The 19,967-nt window shown below is 42.5% G+C and overlaps 1 protein-coding gene across 1 annotated transcript in view; it reads right to left on the bottom strand.

The window, feature by feature from the left end:
* Positions 1 to 471: 471 nt before the first annotated feature.
* LOC145406713 (flavin reductase (NADPH)-like) overlaps positions 472 to 19,967 on the bottom strand; it is a 103,571-nt gene continuing 84,075 nt past the window's right edge. Inside the window, exon 5 of the mRNA XM_080277813.1 lies at positions 472 to 632. Coding sequence (XP_080133939.1) covers positions 472 to 632 — 161 coding nt within the window. The remainder of the gene's footprint in view (positions 633 to 19,967) is intronic.

The raw sequence follows: 19,967 nt of genomic DNA on the forward strand, positions 1-19,967 counted from the left end.
TATATTGTGCAATTAATTAATTTGTATAGTACCTAAGTCAGTATATTAGATTTAGTTTGTAGTACAGCATATTAGTATATTAGATCGTATAGTGTAGCAGGTTGTACAGTATATTAGCAGCGTAGCTATTAGTTGATTAGAGTCACTTAGTATAATAGACTGTAGTATCAGTTTGTACAGTATATCAGTTAATGTACTGGACTAAAATTCACTAGTTTGTACATTACATAAGCTTTGTTAATTGTACAACATATTATTATATTTGATTGTGCAGTGTATTTAAACTGAACAGTATATTATTGCTGATTGGCAGCAGTGCCTACTGTGGTGATAACTCAAGTCCTACTGCTTGCTTGTTGAGGCAGGAAAGGCACCGACTATTATTGCCGAATATACTGTATATTTGTTCACTGTCAATTGAACGGTATATGCCTTTAGTATATCAGTTTAGTACGTTAGTTGCGTGTTGGTCTACATCAGTGCTTTCTGTGTGGTGACAGCAACCATCTTCTGGTCGTACCGTTCGGTGTTAAGGCAGGACAGCATGAAGGCAGCCACGTCAGCTCTGGTGGTGCTATTAAACCCAGTGCCTGTCTCGACCACAAAGTCCTCCCTCACCGTCATCTCGAGACCTGTGACCGGGAATATATATACAGTATATTTGATTGTGCAGTGTATTTAAACTATACAGTATACTGTATTATCGCTGATTGGCAGCAGTGCCTGCTGTGGTGATAACTCAAGTCCTACTGCTTGCTTCCTGAGGCAGGAAAGGCACCGATTATTATTGTTGATGGTGGAGAGTGAAATCTGAAGCAGCTACTGTTTGCAGATGATACTGCACTGGTGGCTGATTCAGAGGAGAGATTGAGACAGTTGGTAGAGGAGTTTGGAAGGGTGTGTGAAAGGAGGAAATTGAAAGTAAATGAGAATAAGAGTAAAGTGATGAAGTGTACGAGGTTGGTAGATGGTAGGGGGATGCAATATAGTTTTGAATGGTGAGTTGCTTGAGGAGGTAGAGTGTTTTAAATATTCAGGGTCACATGTTGCTGTGGATGGGAGAATAGATGCAGAAGTGAAGTTTAGAATGAATGAAGTAGGAAAGGTGCTGGGAGGAATGAAAAAAGTGTTTAGATGTCGTTCGCTTAGAATGGATGTAAAGAGAAGGCTGTATGAGGGTGTTGTGGTACCGAGTTCATTATATAGGGCTGAAAAATGGAATATGGGTGTAGCAGAGAGGAAAAGTTTGAATGTAATGGAGATGAGGTGTCTGAGGAGTATATGTGGAGTGATGCGTATGGATCGAGTGCGAAATGATGAAGTGCGAAGGAGAACTGGAGTTGTTCGGGAGATGGCTGGTAGAGTTGAATAGAGGGTGTTGCGATGGTTTGGGCATATGGAGAGAATGGATAATGAGCGATTGGTGAAAAAGATAACTAGATCTGATGTGAGAGGTGTCAGGCTGAGAGGGAGACCACGAATAGGATGGATGGACAGTGTGAAGAGAGCGCTGGATGCGAGAGGGATGTCTGTTGAGCAAGGAAGAGTGGCTGTGCGTGACAGAAATAAATGGAGAGAAATTGTGAATGAATAAATGATGACGCAGCCCTGAGGGGATATTCTCCCGCATTTGGTCTGATCAGCTACTCAGGTCAGGTGCGGGTAAGGGGATGGGTCTATTATGATGTGGCAGGGGTAAACCAGCCCTGTTGTCGGGCCCTGCTGCGGATGTCACTGATTGCATTGCGCAGTTGACCCTTGTGTGGTGTGATTCGGTGAGGATCTGTCCCTTCTTCCCTTTGGGGCTAAGATGCGAATGAATGTGTTTGAACGGATGAGTAATTTGGGAGTGTGTCGTCATGTCTCGGCTACCTCCCTTTCCTTGGGGGAAGCAGCCTAGGTATACAGATAGATAGAATATAGATAGATAGCTAGATAGCTAGCTAGCTAGATAGATAGATATAGATATATACATTCTTAAAATTGTTAAAATGCCAGAAATATATATATATATATATATATATATATATATATATATATATATATATATATATATATATATATATATATATTGCCAGACGCCTCAATCCCGTTTGGGGTGCCCACAAACAAATCGCCTCCAAGTCGCCCTGTACCCCGCCATTTCAGTCCCCTGCTCCCAATTCACACACCCCTCTCTCATATACCTCTCCACCTCATCCCTCCATCTCATCCTCGGCCTCCCCCTCCCTCTTCCCCCCTCCACCTCATTCACATACACTCTCTTCGTCAGTCTTTCACCCTCCATTCTCTCCACATGGCCAAACCACCTCAGTGTGTTCCTCATAACGCTTCCTATCACATCCACATCCACACCACAACGCTCCTATATATCCTCATTTGTCAGCCTGTCTCTCCATGTGACTCCACAGGCTCCTCTTAAATAACTCATTTCCACTGCTCTCACTCTTGACTTGTGTCCTTCCAACAACGTCCAGGCTTAACTTCTATACGTTTGAGTTGGTATCACAATACTGTCATGCAGTAACTTTTTCACTTCCATGCTCACTTCCCTGTTTCTTATCACTGCTTTCAAAGAACCAGCAACCTTTCTTCCTTGCTGTACCCTTTCAAGCACTTCACCCTCCAAACCTCCATCCTTACTCATCACACTACCCAAGTACTTAAACTTACTCACATTATCCAATTCCTCATCATCCAGCCTCGCTGTACATTCACTGACTTGACCTCTCTCAAAGACCATCACTTTACTATTCCCTACATTCTCCTTTAGATTCCGTTTCTTACACACTCTCCCAAACTCATCCACCAAGCCTTGCAGCTCCCCTTCGTCTTCATTCAACAACACATTATCATCTGCAAACAATAGTACAGGGAGTTTCCAAACACTATCCTCTCTCACCAGGGCCACTCCAACATCCACTACCCTACCTTGTACCTCTTTTATTACCCCATCCATGTGCAGATTGAACAACCATGGAGACATGACACATCCCTGTTTCAACCCAACTTTCAAAGAGAAAAATTCACTTAGTTCACCATCCACACGCACTGCAGCCTTCGCACCATCGTACATACTCTTCACAGCATTCAACAACTTCCCATCTACTCTATATATTCTTAACACTTTCCACAATCCTTGTCTATCCATTCTGTCATATGCTTTCTCCAAATCCATGAAAGCCGCATAGAACTTCTTTCCCTTCTCTAGAAACTTTTCCACTAAGGATCTAAGAATGAATATCTGATCTACACGACCTCTTCCCTTCCTAAAGCCTCCCTGTTCTTGTCCAACTAATTTCTCTGTTCTTTCTCCAACTCTGTCAATAAGTATCCTACCATACATTTTTCCTATTATACTAAGAAGACAAATGCCCCTATGATTACCACACACTTCTTTTTCCCCTTTTCCTTTGTACAAGGGAATAATTATACCTGACTTTCAATCCTCCGGGACTCTACCTTCCTCCCAGGCCAATCTGCACATCTTCCACATCCATTCTACTACTATCTCTCCCCCATGTTTCAGCATTTCACCACACACTCCATCAATTCCTGGGGCTTTCCCCGATGTAACTTTCTTCCTTGCTTCCACAACTTCTGTCCTACTGATTTCTTCCTGTCTTCTCATCTCCCTCCTTCTCCCAGCCATTCCCCAGCCACTTATACTCGCATTACTTCCATCCTCTATGTTCAACAATTCCTTAAAGTGTTCTCTCCATCTGCTTAACTTTTCTCCCTTCTCCACTAGTAATCTACCATTTTTATCTTTCACTCCCCTGCTAACTTCACTTCCACCCTGTCTTACTCTTTTCACCTCTTTCCAGAACATTTTCTTACAGTCCCTCCACTTTACACTCAAATTCCTTCCAAAGTCCTCATCCACTCTCTTCTTACTCTCTCTTACTAATATTTTCACCTCTCTCTCTCTTTCCACATATAACTCTCTCTTCCGCCTCTCAACTTCTTCCACGCCCCTATTTCTCATCCATTCATTGTATACTTTCTTCTTTTGTGCCACAGCCTGTCTCACCTCTTCGGTCCACCACGCTGTTCCTTGCACCTCCCCTCCGTCTTCTCTTCCTTCCACACACCACATCACATGCTGCACATATTTCTTCCGTAAACACACACCTTCCACGTCTCCCATATGTTCCAATTCATATTTGCCCAATCGTTCCTCCACTTCTGTCTGATACTCTGCCTTTTTCTCATCCTCTTGTAACCTTTCCACTCTCCTTGCAACTACTCCTTCCTCTCGTCTTTCCCTTCTTCTATTCCTCCATCTTACTTGAATCCTAATTCTGGCCACCACCAAGTAGTGGTCAGAAAGTCCACTCCCCCAACCTCTATAAGCTCTTGCATACATTACACATCTTCGCATCCTTTCATCCACACACATATAATCAATCATTGCCTTCCTTTCATTCAGTTCACCACCCACCCTTCTCATCACTCGCCATATATACCTGTGGATCATTTTATGCCTGAAGAGGGTATTGGCTATCTATCTATCTATCTATCTATCTATCTATCTGTCTGTCTATCTATCTATATACTTAAAGTTGTCCAAATGCCAGAAATGAGTCATAGCTTGGGAAGTGGTGGCCTGATTTGACTGGAAATTGCTTTATTCTTCAACTTTGAGGAATTTAATCGTACCTTCCTATAACAAAAATTGCACTAAGTTCTGTACTTTTGGTTGTTATTGTAACTTCAGAGCCCACAAAGAAGTGATCCGCCTAAAGGCCACCGAGTGAAAGGCCAGAAATGAGTCATAACTCGGGAAGCGGTGGCTCAAGTGGACTGGATATTGTGTTTATATATATATATATATATATATATATATATATATATATATATATATATATATATATATATATATATATATATATATTGTTACATAGCCTATGATTTCATCATCCTTTGTGTAATTTTAACGCACAGTATGCTGCATGTTTGATCACGAGCGTGTTCTGCCTCAGTTCCCCCCTTCTACCGTTATAGTAGAGTGAGTCGACATCTCTGTTATACTTTGCGGGATTGTCATCTCTTTGTCCCCATGGCTTCATTTGCGCGTCCTCATTACAAGTTGTATCAGGCTCTGCTGGCCCCTATATAATGAGCTCAGTCTCTGCATCATTGCCACTTAGATCTGCTCCTCATTTTGTTCACATCTCTGTCCTCCCCTGTACAGATATTATTATTGTGAGTGCTCAAGAAATCTCCAACCATCTAGCAGCTGTGTGTAATTTGAGTATAACTGTTGTTGCATTTTGTTCTTGTACTGTATAGCATAAGTTTAATTTGTAGGCCTAGTGAAATTGTAATTTATGTAGGGTTCTTTGTCAGTCATTTTTGATAATAGTTTGTATCTGTAATAATTTATCTGGCATTCACTGAGTATTATCTGGTATCTCATTTTATCAGGGCTGACTTAGATAAATTTACTCTTGCTAATTTCGTGTTAATAGAGGCTATTGCAGTTAACCATATATTTAACCTGTTTATTTGCCATTACATTATCCTTATGAGTTCTGAATGTTTTGTTGTTAATTTAAGCATTAAACTTTAACTTGTAATTTTACCTAACTCTTTTGTTTTGAACCTGGAACTTTACGGGACAGTAGTGACTCTTCGTATTCTCACTTAAAGTGTACGTTATCTTTCTCTGTTCCGTAACATAAATTTGGCGACCTCATATCAGGATATTCAGGATATTATCATAAGGATATTGTTTGATATTTTGTGACTGTGATATATTCATGATGGCTACTATTTCTACACTTGATGAAGCCAAGGACTTTTTGTCAAATGTGCAAACAGTGTGTGATATAGAAAACAGAACAAAGAATGAACTTAAGCTTGTTGCTCAACAATTGGGAATTGCAGTTCACTCTCATCATTCTAAGGATCAAATTGTTGGCATGATTAATAAAAGCTTGTTTAATGTAACTCCTCCAAATGAGCAAACGCAGATTGAATTAGCTAAGTTACAGCTAGCTCTGCAGGAGGCTCGTGCTAAAGAAGCTGAATTTCAGGCAAATGCTAAGCAGGCGGAATCTCAGGCTCGTATTGAAGAGGCACAGATACAGGCTCAGGCACAAGTTGAACTTGCCAGGATTCAGGCAGACCATGAGTATCGCATGAAACAAGGTGGAACTGGATCATCTAGCTCTGATGATTTTGATGTGGCTAAAAATGTTAAACTTGTCCCTCCTTTTAATGAATCTGATTTAACAAAGTATTTTCAGTTGTTTGAGAGGGTAGCTACAGGTTTTAATTGGCCTAAGGAGTATTGGCCAGTACTCCTTCAAACTGTTCTCACCGGTAAAGCTCAAGTAACTTATGCATCTTTGCCTCAGGATCAGTCTGATAATTATGATGTAGTTAAGAGCTTGATTCTTAAGGCCTATGAGCTTGTCCCTGAAGCCTATAGAGTAAAATTTAGGACAACTTACAAGCAAGATAAGCAATCCCATGTTGAGTATGCAAAAATCAAAGAAGATTTGTTAGAGCAGTGGTTAAATTCTAAGAATGTGGATTCTGATTTTGGTAAATTTAAGCAGATGATTTTGCTGGAGGATTTCAAAAGGTGTATTTATAAAGATGTAAGCCTATATCTTGATGAGAAAAGAATAGATAATTTGTCTGATGCTGCAGTTTTAGCTGATGAGTATGTTCTCACTCACAAGAGATATTCTAGAGAAAAAGGGAAAGCTGAGAGTAAGTACGTTGCCTCTACTCAGAGTACAGGTAACAGGAAAGAGAATAAGGATGATGTTTCTCAGGAAGTAAATACCAGCTTCACCTCTAGATTTCAGAAAAGTAAATGTACTTATTGTAGTAAGCTTGGTCATACTACGGAGAGATGTTTCAGGAGACAGCGTGATGTGAACAAAAAGGAGTCTTTAAATATTCAGTCAATTGGTCTAGTGTCCACTCTTGAGAGTTCCCAGAATTCTTTAACTGAGTTAACTGAACCTGCTTTGAGGGGTAACTTAAATTCTCATGATGGAGCTCCTCTTTTGAGCAGTAACGTGGGTGACACTCTCAAGAGTTCATGTGCTAATTTCCTGTCTGATGGTTTTGTCAGTCCTCTGGACAGTAATGACAGGAAATCAGTTCAAATATATCGTGATACAGGTGCTTGCCAATCCCTTATGCTGACCAGTGTTCTAGGCTCTAATGTTAATTCCTCTGATGAAACTGTAATCTTACAAGGTGTAGGGAATAATTACTTCTCTGTTCCTCTGTGCAAAGTGAATTTAGAGTCTGGTTTTGTTAATGGTTCTGTTATGGTTGGGTTGGTTGAGACACTCCCAATGTCAGGTGTAACTTTCTTACTTGGAAATGATATTGGTGGAAGTCAAGTGTGTCCAGCTCCTCAGTTGTCTAGTGAGCCAGTGGCTGCGTCCCAGGATTGTGATGTCCCTGATGTGTTCCCTGCATGTGCTGTCACTAGGGCTAAGTCTAAAGTTACTGGTGATTTAGAGGATAATGATGATGATGATGTTATCCTAGCTGACACTTTTCTTGCTAATTTGGACCACTCACCAGATGAGGCAGTACCCCGTAGTGTTGATAATTTGTCTCGTCAAGAGTTGGTTGAGTTGCAGGTTGCTGACCCTGAGTTGAAAGGTCTAGCTAACTCTGCTTGCAGTGAGGAAGAGTCAGCTGGTGCTTCTACTTGTTATTATGTAAAGTCAGGAGTACTTATGAGGAAGTGGAGACCCCCAACAGCATCAGCCGACTGTGAATGGGAGGTTGTACATCAAGTTGTCATCCCTCGTGTTTGTAGGCAGGATATCATTCGAGTGGCTCATGATTCCAGTTTGGCAGGACACCTTGGAGTGAGGAAGACTGTGGCACGCATTTTGAAACACTTCTACTGGCCAGGTATCTTCAGGGATGTTTCCTGGTATTGTAAGTCTTGTCACACCTGTCAAGTTGTGGGGAAGTGTAATCAGACCGAAAAGGTTGCACCTCTAGTTCCCATTCCTCCTTTTGAGGCGCCTTTCACCCGTGTGTTGGTGGATATTGTGGGCCCTCTTCCTAAGACTTCTTCAGGATTTTCTTATGTGTTGACCATGATTGATATGGCTACTCGTTATCCTGAAGCCATTCCACTTAGAAATATCTCAGCAAAGAACGTGGTTAAGGAAATGCTAGGGTTCTTCACAAAGTTTGGTCTGCCCAAGGAGGTACAGTCAGACCGGGGAAGTAATTTCATGTCAAATGTTTTCAAGCAGTCTCTGAAAGAGTTGGGCATCACCCAGATCACGTCTTCAGCTTACCATCCCCAGACCCAAGGAGCGTTGGAGAGATATCATCAAACACTCAAATCGATGCTCAAGAAATACTGTTTGGAACATCAGAAAGACTGGGATAAAGGTCTTCCATTCGTTGTGTTTGCTGCAAGAGAATCTCCAAATGAATCACTGGGCTTCTCACCTTTTGAACTACTGTTTGGCCATGAAGTAAGAGGACCCCTTAAGCTACTCAAGGAATGCTGGCTGTCGGAGGAAGATGACGTCAACCTGCTGGAGTATGTGATGAAGTTCAAAGAACGGCTGTCCACTGCTTTACAGCTGGCGAGAGAGAATTTAGGAGCTGCTCAGGAGAAGATGAAGACTTGGTATGACAAGAAGTCCAGGTTACGCCACTTTCAGCCAGGAGATCAGGTTTTGATTCTGCTACCAGTTCATGGGCAACCTCTTCAAGCCAAGTTTAGTGGCCCTTATTTCGTGGAGAAGAAACTCAGTGATGTCAGCTATGTCATCGCCACACCAGATCGTAGAAAGAGCAAGCAACTATGTCACATCAACATGCTAAAGTTATATCACAGGCGGGACGAAAATAATCCAGTCTGCACTGTAGCTGTTCCACCCGAGTCTACAAGTGAAGTTCTCCCATGCAGCATGAGCCTGAGTGATAGTTTGGGGAAGAATCCTGATATCATGAATGATCTCCAGACTAAGCTTTCTCATCTACCACCCAAGGAAAGGCAGGAGTTTTCGGCATTACTGCAGGAGTACCCGCAAGTGTTCCGTGCCACTCCAGGAAGAACCACTGTGTTGATGCATGATGTCGATGTTGAAGACGCAAAGCCAATTAAATTGCCTCCTTACCGTGTGAACCCAGTGAAAGTTCCTCTCATCCAGAAGGAGCTTGGCTACCTGTTGGACCACAAGATGATTGAGCCCTGTCAGAGCGAGTGGAGTTCTCCTGTCACTCTGGTCCCTAAGCCAGGTGGGTCACAGCGGCTTTGCATTGACTACAGACGTGTTAATCAGATAACTAAAACAGACACTTACCCTCTCCCTCGTGTGGAAGATTGCATAGACGAGATCGGAAAGGCTAGGTACATAAGTAAGTTTGATTTGTTAAAGGGATACTGGCAAGTACCTATGACTGAACGTGCTAGGGAGATCTCATGTTTTGTAACATTAGGAAAGGCTTTTGCATGTTCAGTAATGCCGTATGGTATGAAGAATGCACCAGCCACATTTCAGAAGCTCATGAATGTTGTAACAGAGGGTTTGGCAGGGTGTGTTGTTTATATTGATGATGTATTAATCTTCAGTGACAACTGGAAAGATCACCTATGCCATGTCAGTAATTTTCTTGACCGTTTAGTTCATGCTAATCTTGTAGCTAATTTATCAAAGTGTGAGTTTGGTCAAGCTGAAGTTCAGTACCTTGGGTATGTAATTGGTGATGGACATGTTGCACCACCAGGAGCTAAAGTTCAGGTTATAAGTGATCTTCCCAGACCTAAAACTAGGAAAGAGCTACAAAGATTTTTGGGAATGGTAGGTTATTACAGGAGATTTGTTCTTAACTTTTCAATTCTTGTATCACCACTTACAGACCTACTGAAAAAGGGAGTTAAATTTGTCTGGACCGATTACTGTGAATCCTCTTTCAACAAACTTAAAGCTATTTTATTAAGTCAGCCAGTGCTCGCTACTCCAAATTTTGCTAAGCCTTTTAAGATGGCTGTTGATGCAAGTGATACAGGAGCTGGGGCTGTTTTGCTGCAAGAGGATGATCAGAGTGTTGAGCACCCTGTATCTTATTACAGTAAGAAGTTCACTCCACCTCAAAAGAACTACTCAGCTATTGAGAAAGAGCTTTTGGCCTTGATTTTGGGTTTACAGCATTTTTCATTTTATTTGTGTTCTGGTTTTGACCCCATAGTCATTTATACCGATCATAACCCACTGAAATTCCTTAGTAAGTTTAAAGATAAAAATCAGAGATTGACAAGATGGAGTCTACTTCTTCAGGAGTATTCATTAGACATACAACATGTCAAGGGGAAAGAAAATGTTATTGCAGATTGCTTATCTAGACTTTAGACAGATTGTTTTAGAGTAATAAGAAATTTCCTTTGTAAATTTCTTTTTTCTTTGTGGGGAGGTGTTACATAGCCTATGATTTCATCATCCTTTGTGTAATTTTAACGCACAGTATGCTGCATGTTTGATCACGAGCGTGTTCTGCCTCAGTTCCCCCCTTCTACCGTTATAGTAGAGTGAGTCGACATCTCTGTTATACTTTGCGGGATTGTCATCTCTTTGTCCCCATGGCTTCATTTGCGCGTCCTCATTACAAGCTGTATCAGGCTCTGCTGGCCCCTATATAATGAGCTCAGTCTCTGCATCATTGCCACTTAGATCTGCTCCTCATTTTGTTCACATCTCTGTCCTCCCCTGTACAGATATTATTATTGTGAGTGCTCAAGAAATCTCCAACCATCTAGCAGCTGTGTGTAATTTGAGTATAACTGTTGTTGCATTTTGTTCTTGTACTGTATAGCATAAGTTTAATTTGTAGGCCTAGTGAAATTGTAATTTATGTAGGGTTCTTTGTCAGTCATTTTTGATAATAGTTTGTATCTGTAATAATTTATCTGGCATTCACTGAGTATTATCTGGTATCTCATTTTATCAGGGCTGACTTAGATAAATTTACTCTTGCTAATTTCGTGTTAATAGAGGCTATTGCAGTTAACCATATATTTAACCTGTTTATTTGCCATTACATTATCCTTATGAGTTCTGAATGTTTTGTTGTTAATTTAAGCATTAAACTTTAACTTGTAATTTTACCTAACTCTTTTGTTTTGAACCTGGAACTTTACGGGACAGTAGTGACTCTTCGTATTCTCACTTAAAGTGTACGTTATCTTTCTCTGTTCCGTAACAATATATATATAGATAGATAGATAGATAGATAGATAGAAAGAGATTGTATATAAATATACTGTATATCTATCTACCTATCTATCTATCTATCTATCTATCTATCTATCTATTTATATATATATATATATGTTTATATCTATCTATCGATCTATCCATAACTATCTATCTACCTATCTATCTATCTATATATATATATATATCTCTCTCTACATATCTATCTATCTATCTATATATATATATATATATATATATATATATATATATATATATATATATATATATATATATATAATATGTATATACATATATATAAGGTTGTAGGTGGGGGTACTCACCATCCACTTACTCGATGTAGTGCTGCTTTGGGTGTCTGCCCTTTCTTCTCTTCCTTCCTTCCTCTTCTGTCTTTCTTTCCTTCATTCTTTCCTCTTCCTTATGCCAATGGGTGACTTTACACTCCCTTTTCTCTCTTTCTTTCCTTCATTCTTTCCTCTTCCTTCTGCCTATGGGTGACTCCACACTGAGTGACAAGCCAAATTGTTTCCTGTACACCAGGAAACCATTTACTACCACGCTGGGTAGAAACCATATAACCAAATTATGGCGACTGGTTATTAAGGAGCTCAGATCGGATTTAGCAAGTGCAGGTTTATATCGAAGGGATGGTTGGGGTTTATTGCTCACTTAATGCCACTCAGGGATGAGTGAGGCTGGTCACTTATTTTAAATGTCAGGACCAACTTGCCTAACCCCGGGCTCCTACGCTCCTCATGGGGCAACATAGGATTGGATGATGGATACACACACACACACACACACACACACACACACACACACACACACACTTGTTTATGCCAGTCTGTTTTTCCTCTATGCCCTTGCTCTCCTCAGGTTGAAAACCACTGTTCTGGAAACATGGGTGATTCTGGCCACAGTACATGTTTGGAGTTTGGCTAAAGTCGCTCAGGTCTGCGGGCGTGAAGAGGGAGCATCAGAACGCTAATATGGTATTTCACTGATGTTGCTACAGTCTACGGGGGTGAAGCATCTCTTTTGAATGAAACGTTATGAAGGACAGACCGACAAAGCCGTCTCTAGAGATGCTCCCACATTAATTAAAAAAAAAAAAAAATCACAACTGAAGGGGATTGTGTATTTTATACTTTCATCCTTTGTCATACATACAACCAAACAAGAGTTGCTTATAACAGGCTATACTACAGTATTATTACCTATCACTCATAAGGCAGCCAAACAGTTTCCAAGCCAGACTTTCTTTGCTTAAACTTTGTAAAGTACTGCTTGCTTATACTTCTATCTTCATCCATATAGCTACCAAAACATTTAACAATCAAAGTAAGGGAAAAAAAAAAACTATCCGCAAAAAATATTTTGCTGGTAGTAATTAACCCATTAGCTCCCAGGGTCCCTGCCCCCGCGGGCAGGCACCTTGTCATGGTGGGGGGACTTGTGTGCCCCTGTGATCCCACAAGCCTGTCCACGGATATAATTACATCTGGTAGGGTCTCCCATGCGGGTAGGGTTGTGGGTGAGGGGACTGACTAAGAGCTGCCCGAAAGGTAGGTTACCCACATGGGTCATCAATGCTGCCCTCCACAGGGGTCACTTTGGTGCTGTCCTGAGTTGGTTGGTTGGATGCCTGGGCTGGAGGGTGCTGGGGAAGGGGGTCTTTGCACTGGTGGGAGTGAACTTTCGTATCACGGGGTGTCCTTTTTCTGGTCACCCTCTGGGGACGAGGTATCCCGCTCTCATCAGACCACGTCTGGTCCCGTCACTCCCTGGTAGGCGGTTGACCTTGGCTCCTGGTGAAATTTTACCTCTCACATATGTACAGTCACGCGTACTAATTTCTGCTCAGGGGTTACCCCTTCCTTCCCCCCTCTACCCTGGACAGAGGGAAGGGGGGAATCGCGAACAAGTCTACCCAGCCTTCTGCCCCCAACTCCCCCACCCTCCACCTCCAGCTGCCAGTTACTGATTAGACGCAAATTTTCTCATGTCCTGTAAACATGACTAAACTGTCGTCGCACACGCTTTCAACGGCCAAGATTTGGACTATATTTTTAGAATAAATTATTACCGTATTGAACTGCATTCTCAAATTGAAAAAATTCACCATCATTGTAATCCAGTGTCGTCCGCTGCACAATTCTGGGTTCCAGTGCTTACCTTTTCACTTCCCCCAGCTGTCTGTGTGTCTGTCTGTCTGTCTGTCTGTCTGTCTGTCTCTCTCTGAATTTACTTTTCCCACTCACTCTTTCTTTTTAAATTTATATAACTTTCTCTTTGTTTCTCTCCCCCTCTCCCCCTTCTCTCTCGTTCTTTGTCTTAAGTCTTCCCCACCTCTCACCCCTCCCCTCCCCCCACCTTAGGCCTGATCAGCAGTCAGTTATACCGTCACCGCTCCTTCGTATATCGTGTGCAGGCAACATTTATCACACAAACTTAGGTCAGATGTATGGAAAGCTATTTTTTTTTATATGTATAATTGTATTTCTCATTGTGCCAAGTTCAAATAGAGAAAACCAGACCAATAATCGTAATTTTTATTAGAGTGACCGTTCCACTTCACATAGGTGGGTAGCTGGGCTTATAAACTGCACACACACACACACACACACACACACACACACACACACACACACACACACACACACACACACACACACACACACACACACACACACACACACACACACACACACACACGACTTAAATTTTGCACTGACAGCGTGGCGACTACATATATAGTCATTCTAACAACTGGATCTGCTGGCTCCAAACCTTCCCTGTCCCAGTCAAACTCCTCATTCAATAACCGGTTATTGAATGAGGAGTTTGACTGGGACAGGGAAGGTTTGGTGCCAGCAGATCCAGTTGTTAGAATGACTATATTTGTAGTCGCCACGCTGTCAGTGCAAAATTTAAGTCGTGTGTGTGTGTGTGTGTGTGTGTGTGTGTGTGTGTGTGTGTGTGTGTGTGTGTGTGTGTGTGTGTGCAGTTTATAAGCCCAGCTACCCAACTATGTGAAGTGGAACGGTCACTCTAATAAAAATTACGAATATTGGTCTGGTGTTCTCTATTTGAACTTGGCACATAATGAGAAATACAATTATACATATAAAAAAAAAAATTAGCTTTCCATACATCTGACCTAAGTGTGTGTGATAAATGTTGCCTGCACACGATATACGAAGGAGCGGTGACGGTATAACTGACTGCTGATCAGGCCTAAGGTGGGGGGAGGGGAGGGGTGAGAGGTGGGGAAGACTTAAGACAAAGAACGAGAGAGAAGGGGGAGAGGGGGAGAGAAACAAAGAGAAAGTTATATAAATTTAAAAAGAAAGAGTGAGTGGGAAAAGTAAATTCAGAGAGAGAGAGAGAGACAGACAGACAGACAGACACACAGACAGCTGGGGGAAGTGAAAAGGTAAGCACTGGAACCCAGAATTGTGCAGCGGACGACACTGGATTACAATGATGGTGAATTTTTTCAATTTGAGAATGCAGTTCAATACGGTAATAATTTATTCTAAAAATATAGTCCAAATCTTGGCCGTTGAAAGCGTGTGCGACGACAGTTTAGTCATGTTTACAGGACATGAGAAAATTTGCGTCTAATCAGTAACTGGCAGCTGGAGGTGGAGGGTGGGGGAGTTGGGGGCAGAAGGCTGGGTAGACTTGTTCGCGATTCCCCCCTTCCCTCTGTCCAGGGTAGAGGGGGGAAGGAAGGGGTAACCCCTGAGCAGAAATTAGTACGCGTGACTGTACACCCATGCACCAAAGTTTCTGTACACCCCCCCTCGGTGGAAGGAAGTGGAAGTCAGGGTTAGAGTGAGGGCAAACGAACGGACAACCGTGAGCGGTGGTTTGGCACTGAGCTACGAAGCGATTGGCTTCGAATTGGCTTCGAAACATTTCCATGATATCCACCTGCAAAACATTATGCTTTTGTAACATACATAGCATATAATGATTATAACACAAATGACTACTCTGTTATCATGGAGTCCTGTGAAACTGGTCCATCTGTTTCGGATCCTCATCATACAGATAGAGCGCGCTGCGACTGGTCATTATCACTGCAGTGGTAATTTTTGTGAATATGTTGTTCCTGGATTGTCTATAACTACAATATAGATTGATTGTGGATTTAATGCTGATTCCTACAGCAGCTGTCCGGATGGTTGTAAATGATTATTATTTTATGTGGACGAAGAAACCACATTGTGACGGGCAACGGAGGGCATTTACCAATAATTATATATAACCAGATGAAATTCGAAGTAAATAACACAAAATAATATGAGACAACGAAGATAAAGATGTGATATCCTGCTCTGCCTCGTTATCCAGGGCTTAACCGTTGATTCACCTCATAAGTGCATTATTTTCCTTCAGTCTCTGTCTCTTTTATTATTCTTACTTCTCGGTATTCTCTAACTGCTTGGCGTCATATTCCTTGGGGGATCTCTAGTCGTCCGGTCCTATACCCCTACTGTATTACACTATTCGTCACATCATCACTTCCACGCAAACAACGATAGCACAAGACTGCTGAATCTGCTACTACCATTATTGGCTCTACCACTATTAACCCCCATTTCTCACTGACTGTGTTTAATTTCCCCCACAGTACTACTTCTGCTACTCTGCTACTAATCCCCTATAAATCCATAATTATACATTTGATTGTTCTTATGTCTGTGCTTCTGCTTACCACTTTGTCCTTGTCCCACTGTCGACGACTCGTCATTTATCCCCCACCTCCCCCACCGCTACCCCAGTTGCACCCCCCTCTCTCCCACCCACCATCGACCCTACTCCTCCCCTACTCCAACACCACACTACCTCTCACCTCATCCCTGGGCTACCAGGCCTGTTGTCCACCGTTTTACCGGTGAATATACGTGGTATGCATTAATGATTATAATTATAATAACAGCAACAACATGGAAGTGCAGTGTTCCTAACATTACATAATAAAAACTACTAACCCAAACGTGCCTATATTATGGAGCACTGATATATTAACCACAGAACCGACCACAGACCATTCTTATTACCACTAGACCTTCCCTATAGCACTTCACGATAGTAATACAACCCTTTGTAGTAATTTGTGGGATCACTACAGTTGTTTAGGAAAAATAACATAGTGTACGACATGCCTACAATCCACTAAAATACACCTGTGACGTTTCACTGACATCCATCAAATAGCCTAGGAGGGGTTAGTGGACAAACAAACGACTGGACATAAACAGAGGCCGAATGTCTCGCATCGGTATATGACGACCTGACAAAACTGTTACCACCCTGTTTTTGCAGGTGTCATCATAATTATAGCAATAATAATAATAATAATAATAATAATAATAATAAATAAAAATAATAATAATCACATGTTATTAGGCACGATACAGAGGACAAACACTGAAACAGTATGTGTTGACGCAATGCAGTATCTCTTTGTCGTGACAGAAGGTGGGGTTGCTGTCACACATTAATTTACCCAGTATTACTATAACCCTACCATTACAGCATATTATGGTACTGTTTGGTTTCACATGTCAAAGATGTGTTCACGTGTTTTATAAGGGAGATTATGGTGTTTGTCGTCCTCTGTATCGTGCCTATTAACATGTGATTACTACTACTACTACTACTATTGCTATTATTACTATAACTACGATGACACCTGCAAAGCAGGATTTTAAGTTTTGTCAGGTCGTTACATACCGATGCGAGACATTCGGCCTCTGTTTATATGCAGTCGTTTGTTTGTTTGTCCACTAACTCCTAGGTTATTTGATGAATGTCAGTGAAACGTCAGAGGTGTATTTTAGTGGGTTGTAGGCATGTCGTGCACTATATTATTTTTCCTAAACAGCTGCAGTGATCCCACAAATGACTACAATGGGTTGTATTATCATGGTGAAGTTCTATAGGGACGGTTCATTGGTGATGATAAGAACTGTCTGCGGTCGGTTCTGTCAATAATATATAAGTGCTCCGTAATAAAGGCATTCTTGGGTCTGCAGTTTTTACATGTAATGTTAGAACCACTGCATGTCTATGTTGTTGTTGTTATTATTATGACTATTATTATCGCCCACCTTTAGAAGACATAGCGATAATGTTTTTACCTGCTTCTGTGTGTGTGTGTGTGTGTGTGTGTGTGTGTGTGTGTGTGTGTGTGTGTGTGTGTGTGTGTGTGTGTGTGTGTGTGTGTGTGTGTGTGTGTGTGTGTGTTGCCATCATATCTCATGAATGGCTTAAGCTATCAACATGAAACCTTCAGGGTACCATGATATGGCCAATATCTTGGCCGAGTTAAAAAAATGGGCACTCGGGGTTAAGGTCAAGGTCACCAAAATGGCTGCCAAAAATCAACTAGTTTTTATCGCCCACCTTTAGCACCATTATATATCATGAACGGCGTGAGCTATCAACATGAAACCTTCAGGTTATCAAGATATGGCCAAAATCTTGGACGAGTTCGAATATTTGCACTCGGGGTCAAGGTCAAGGTTACGAAACTGGCTGCCAAAGATCAACTAGTTTTTATCGCCTGCCTTTAGCACCATTATATCTGACGAACGGCTTGAGCTATCAACATGAAACCTTCAGAGTATCAAGATATGGCCTAAACTTGGACTTGGCCAACAGCATTTTCTGGCAGGCGATTAGCATTCGGCTCCCAAATACTTTCTTACATTATTAATGCATAGCATGTATATTCATAGTTAAAGGGTGCACAACAGACCTGATAGGCCAGGGATGAAGTGAGGGGTAGTTTAGTATCGGAGAGGGGGAGGAATAGGGTCGATGGCGGCTGGGAGAGAGGGGGGTGCAACTGGGGCAGCGGTGGAGGATAAGTGACGAGTTGTCGATGGTGGGACAGGGACAATGTGGTTAGCAGATCTACTGACACAAGGACAATCATATGTATAATTATACAGATTTATAGCAGATTAGTAGTGGGAATAGTAGCAGTAGTATTGTCAGGGAAATCAGACACAATCAGTGGGAAAAGGTGGGTTAGTAGTGGCAGTGCCAACAATGGCAGTAACAGATTCAGCAGTCTTGTGCTACAGTTGTTTGTGTGGGAGTGATGATGTGACAAATAATGTAAGACAGTAGGGGTATAGGACCGGACGACCAGATACCCCCTAAGGAATATGACGGCTCACAGTAAGATATTACCGGGCAATAAGAGCAATAGAAGAGGCAGAGATTGGAGGAAAATAATGCACGCATGAGGTGCAGCAACAGTTAAGGCCTGGATAACGAGGTGGAGCAGGATGCTACAGGTTTATCTTCGTTGTCTCATAATATTTTGTATTGTTTGCCTCTAATTTCATTTGGTTATAGTTAATTATAGGTGAATGCTCTCCACCGCCCATCACATTGTGGTTTATCCGTCCAATCATCCGCACAGCTACTGTGGCCATAGACAATCCAGCAACAACATATTCATAAAAATTATCACTGCAGTCATAATGACCGGTCACAGCTCATATACAACTGGCTCGGTGCTTCATTTGCATGTTGGGGATCCGAAACAAATGGATCGTGTCTGGACGAGTTTCAAAGGACTCCAAGATAACATAGTAGCCTATGTTACAATATATGTTATGTATGTTAGGAACGCATAGTGTTTTGCAGGTGAATAGCGAGATAAGGTTTCGAATCCAATTTCACCCTTCGCCTCGTAGCTCAGTACCAAACCACCACTCACGGTTGTCTGATCGCCTGCCCTCTCTTTAACCCTGACTTCCACTTCTTTCCACCGACGGGGGTACAGAAACTTTGGTGCGTGGGTGTACATATGGATACATTAACCCGCGCCGTCCCGAGGACGTACTTCCACGTCCTCACGTTTTGTCACAGCCAGTCCCGAGGACGTACTTCAACGTCCTGCAATTGCAAGGTTCATAATTTCCACAAATTTCAAAATTCGCGGGAGATTTTCGTTTCGCCCGGGTACCCAAGCCTCCCCTACCTGCCGCCAGGCGGGCAGCGTCCTAGACCCCGCGTGACCCGCGCTCGCCCTTGTCTCGGTCACTCACCTGCCAGCAGTGACCCAGGTCAGACATGGTGCGGAAAGGTCTCTCAGATGAGCAAATTGCATCCGTCCTGGAAGCCTTCACTGGAGACAGTGATTCTCCACTCGATGATGATGTGGTGGATCGCGATTACGTCCAGCCAGAGGAAGAAATAAGTAGCAGTGATGAGGAGGTCCCTTCGCCCCGAAAAACGCGGTATGTGACATACCGTAAGGCAAGGGAAGGCCAGGCTGCTCCCCAACCACGTGCACAGCTATCTCTCCATCACGATTCTGATCAGGACGAGGATGAGGACGATGAGGATGACGGAGGGCTAGGACGTGATATCGCCGAGTGGTTGGGAAAGGAAAAAATATCACCACGTGGATCAGAAGGTGGGGCGAGACGACACCTAAGGTATGGTTCAAGTACTTTGTCTGGGGAAGTAGCAAGTGGTGTGGTGGGATTGCTGGGAGAAAGGGAAAGTGTTGTGGCGGCAGCGCGGGGTGAAAGTGAGAGTGGTGTGGGGGTAGTGCGGGGTGAAGGGACCATTGGTGGGAGGGAGGCAGCACGAGCACGTGGTGCTCCTAGGCCTAGGGGAGAGGACGTTGAGTCACTCCCCAGCACTTCTTTCGCCCCTGAATATGCCCAAACTTCCTCCCCACAGCCCCAGGATGTGGGG

This window comes from Coenobita brevimanus, chromosome 71 (genome assembly GCF_032717465.1).
Source record: "Coenobita brevimanus isolate Jiangsu-jjx chromosome 71, ASM3271746v2, whole genome shotgun sequence".
Taxonomy (NCBI): Eukaryota; Metazoa; Arthropoda; class Malacostraca; order Decapoda; family Coenobitidae; genus Coenobita; species Coenobita brevimanus.